The 3,101-nt window shown below is 42.3% G+C and overlaps 1 protein-coding gene across 1 annotated transcript; it reads left to right on the forward strand.

Annotated features, from left to right (window-relative positions):
• Positions 1-936: 936 nt before the first annotated feature.
• Positions 937-2,772, forward strand: LOC111967481 (saxitoxin and tetrodotoxin-binding protein 2). The gene is made up of 6 exons (XM_023992530.2): positions 937-1,261; positions 1,657-1,798; positions 1,914-1,979; positions 2,185-2,310; positions 2,451-2,555; positions 2,648-2,772. The coding sequence occupies exons 3-6, from the start codon at positions 1,916-1,918 to the stop codon at positions 2,683-2,685; spliced, it is 333 nt and encodes a 110-aa protein (XP_023848298.1). The 5' UTR covers positions 937-1,261; positions 1,657-1,798; positions 1,914-1,915; the 3' UTR covers positions 2,686-2,772.
• The last annotated feature ends 329 nt before the right edge of the window (positions 2,773-3,101 follow it).

A 3,101-nucleotide genomic window follows, 5' to 3' on the forward strand; every position in this document is an offset into this window, starting at 1 on the left:
TAWAATTAAGCAATAAGGCCCGAGGAGGTGTGTTATATGGCCAATATACCACGGCTAAGGATGACACAAGCGACTGGTTTCCAACGTAATTAGAACAGTAAAAATAAATGTTTTGTCATACCTGTGGTATACGGTCTCATATACCACAGCTYTCAGCCAATCAGCATTCAGGGCTCGAACCACCGAGTTTATKATTTCTTATAAAATATGGGTGAAAKTTTGCTACAGTTCTCGAGCTTGTTATGTGTGTTGCTTCGCGCATTGGACTCGAGCCTGGGTGGACTCGCGCCAGGTAAAAACCTTGGCCTAATGCGCAATATATTCGAKAATTCAAACAAAATACACCAGRGACATAATTTAGGAGATTAAGGTTGTGAACACAGTTTTGAACATCAGATCGACAATTATATTCTAGTGTATTAGTGTGGCTACGATGCCATCATTAGAGCACAGCATGATCTGCTTGGTTTCCAGAGCATTGAAAGAGAGAAATTAAATAGGCTACTGCGGAGGTCTGATGCGTCTGTGACAATAGTAAAAGTTGTGTGTTGTGTTGGGTGATGCGCTAAAGTCTGAGGTAGACTAGTTTGAAACCTGAGGGTGTGTTGTGTTTATGAGGAGCCTCCTCGTGTGTGTTYTTGCATGAGCTGGCTGCTGTTTCKTCTATAAGCAGAGATCTCAGAAAAGGRAAAACTGTGAAACCGCGACCAAATTWATCACATAAAATGTATTAGCTATATCTCACAATGGGGTGTTTTTGCTGTGTCAGAATGTTTATATCTTTCGTACATTTGCATTATTCCACAAAGTTCTATATATGGGGGACCTCGTAACCCTGTGACATACTGTAGCTCGCTCTCACTGCGTGCGCACTTTGACAGACAGTCCWACAACAAGTCGGAGGGGTTTAGGAACATAGACACGGTTTAGAAATGTGCCGTTATTCCCCTTTAACGGCACTACCCTGGTCAAAGGTAGTGCTCTATATAGGGAATAGAGTGCCATTTCGGACGCAAACTGGATCACCCTGGAACACACTCAGGACAAAGTCAAACCACAGGCTGTAGCTATATTAGAGAGTGGTTCTGTGGCTCCGATAAGGTTCCAGTTTCCACCATGTGTGTTGTGGTACTACTACGGTGTTGCTCTCCTGGCTCTGCTGGCAATGAGCAGGTGGACCGCGGCGACCGACGACTGAGCCACCGACTGAGGAGGACTGTGGTAAACTGGTCAAACCACTCCTGCCGACAAGCTCAACACGGTGGGTGTCAGGCCTATACTTTTTTAAAGGAGTGGGAATTGATATTTTCTGATTTGATTGAATGCTACTGAGAAAGGATGCAAGGGGAAAGACAGAGGTTGTGTCAAATGGCAGTAGGAGAGATTCATATCTATGCTGACACTGTAGACATGGATGCCAGAGGCTGTAGCATCCACATAGACTACCCATGCTCTTGCCATCACTTTGATCTTACATATTGTATATAGTCTTTGGTAAACACTTTTTACTTAAAGCTGGCAGGTATGATGCTGTATTAGTTATTATAAACATCTATGAGCCGTTATGTGTTTATATCAGGCTTATAATATGTAATGTCTATGTAGCAAGTTCTCAAGTGAAAAATGAATGCCAGTGTAATGTATGTTTCCCGACAGGTCTTTGGTGAATGGATTCTCATCGAGGCGTTTTCAGATGATGAAGGTTATGCCGAAAAACTGAAAATGGGAAAAAGCTCCAAGGTGGAACTACGAGCAACATCAAGCGACAGAGTGTGCTTTTTCACCAGGGAAACATGATGTGAGTGGCTCCTTACTCTACTGCTTTCATAGGTTTGATGAACACATTGGACCACTGAAGTTATGAGACATGAGGCCATCTTGTATCTAATAGGACATATCCTCTTATCTTTCAGTGATGACACCTGTGTTATACTCCATAATGAATATGTCCATTGTAGAGAACACCATACAGCGGTTAAGTAAGTCAAATCCGTACCTTTCCCTTTCAAGTGTTTGCGGTGTGTGAGAGCTGGAATACTGTACTGTAGCTAAATATGTAGCTATCCCAGACCAGAAGTGGTTTTAACAGGCTGCTTCAATTCATCCTATGCTAATGGCAGTTATCAAATAGAAATGATGCTGAGAGTTACTGTGTGTGTGTTTTTTTTTTTCTTTTACATATAGAGGATAATGGAATTTCCAAGGCACACTTCCTGCAAGCCTGCCCTGACTGTCTCGTCATGCACTTCAGTAACACCATTACCGTAGCAGGAGTGCCCATCCGAATGATCCGATCTTTCTATATATTTGGTAGGTGTGTGTGTGTGCGTGTATGTGTGTGTGTGTGCTTTTGAGTAGGTGGTTGTGTGAGTAAAGTGGGAGTGGGGTGTTTGTGGGTGTCTATCTTTGTCAGAATTGACCCGATTGACCCGATATTTTCCCTTTTCCAGGAAAGACTGGCAAACTGCACGAATCAGAGCTGGAGCCAATCAGAAAACAAGCCGAYTGCCTCAAGTTCCCTCAGCCTGCACAGTTCATCTATGATGGCGTTGCAGGTACAATGTCTACAGATGAAATAACGTCGCAACATTGACATTGTGATCCAAATCTAAATCTTTCTTTCCTTCAATGTCTTCTCTCTCTGCAGAGTTTTGCCCCGAGACAAAGAAGAATGAGAGCAAATAAAACGAAGAGCTGGAATATGGAAAACTGGAGCTATAATCATGTTCACAGGAGATATTGTTAGGAGAGAAATAAAACTGACTGAAATATTTTGTTCTCGTTTTTTTTACTATTGGGTTGTGTCTCACTCACACAGACTCAAACATTGGTATAACTGCCTGTCACTCATTTGACACAAGATCTAGCAGAAAATCAGCCTGTTTGTATGAAGCCTGTGTTTCTCACTATCTTTCATTCATAACCTATTGACATTTCTATGTTTTTGTCTGTATATCAAATATCAAATCAATTGTGTAGAAAAAGTYACCGCACTGGAATAAAAAACACGCAGTTCCAAAAATGCCCATCAGGAGGGTTTCAAAACACAGCAGAGTAGGTGAGCAGAGCGGAACTGGAGCAGAGGAGCGTGTCCAATTTGA

Source organism: Salvelinus sp. IW2-2015, linkage group LG8 (genome assembly GCF_002910315.2).
Source record: "Salvelinus sp. IW2-2015 linkage group LG8, ASM291031v2, whole genome shotgun sequence".
In the NCBI taxonomy this organism is placed as follows: domain Eukaryota; kingdom Metazoa; phylum Chordata; class Actinopteri; order Salmoniformes; family Salmonidae; genus Salvelinus; species Salvelinus sp. IW2-2015.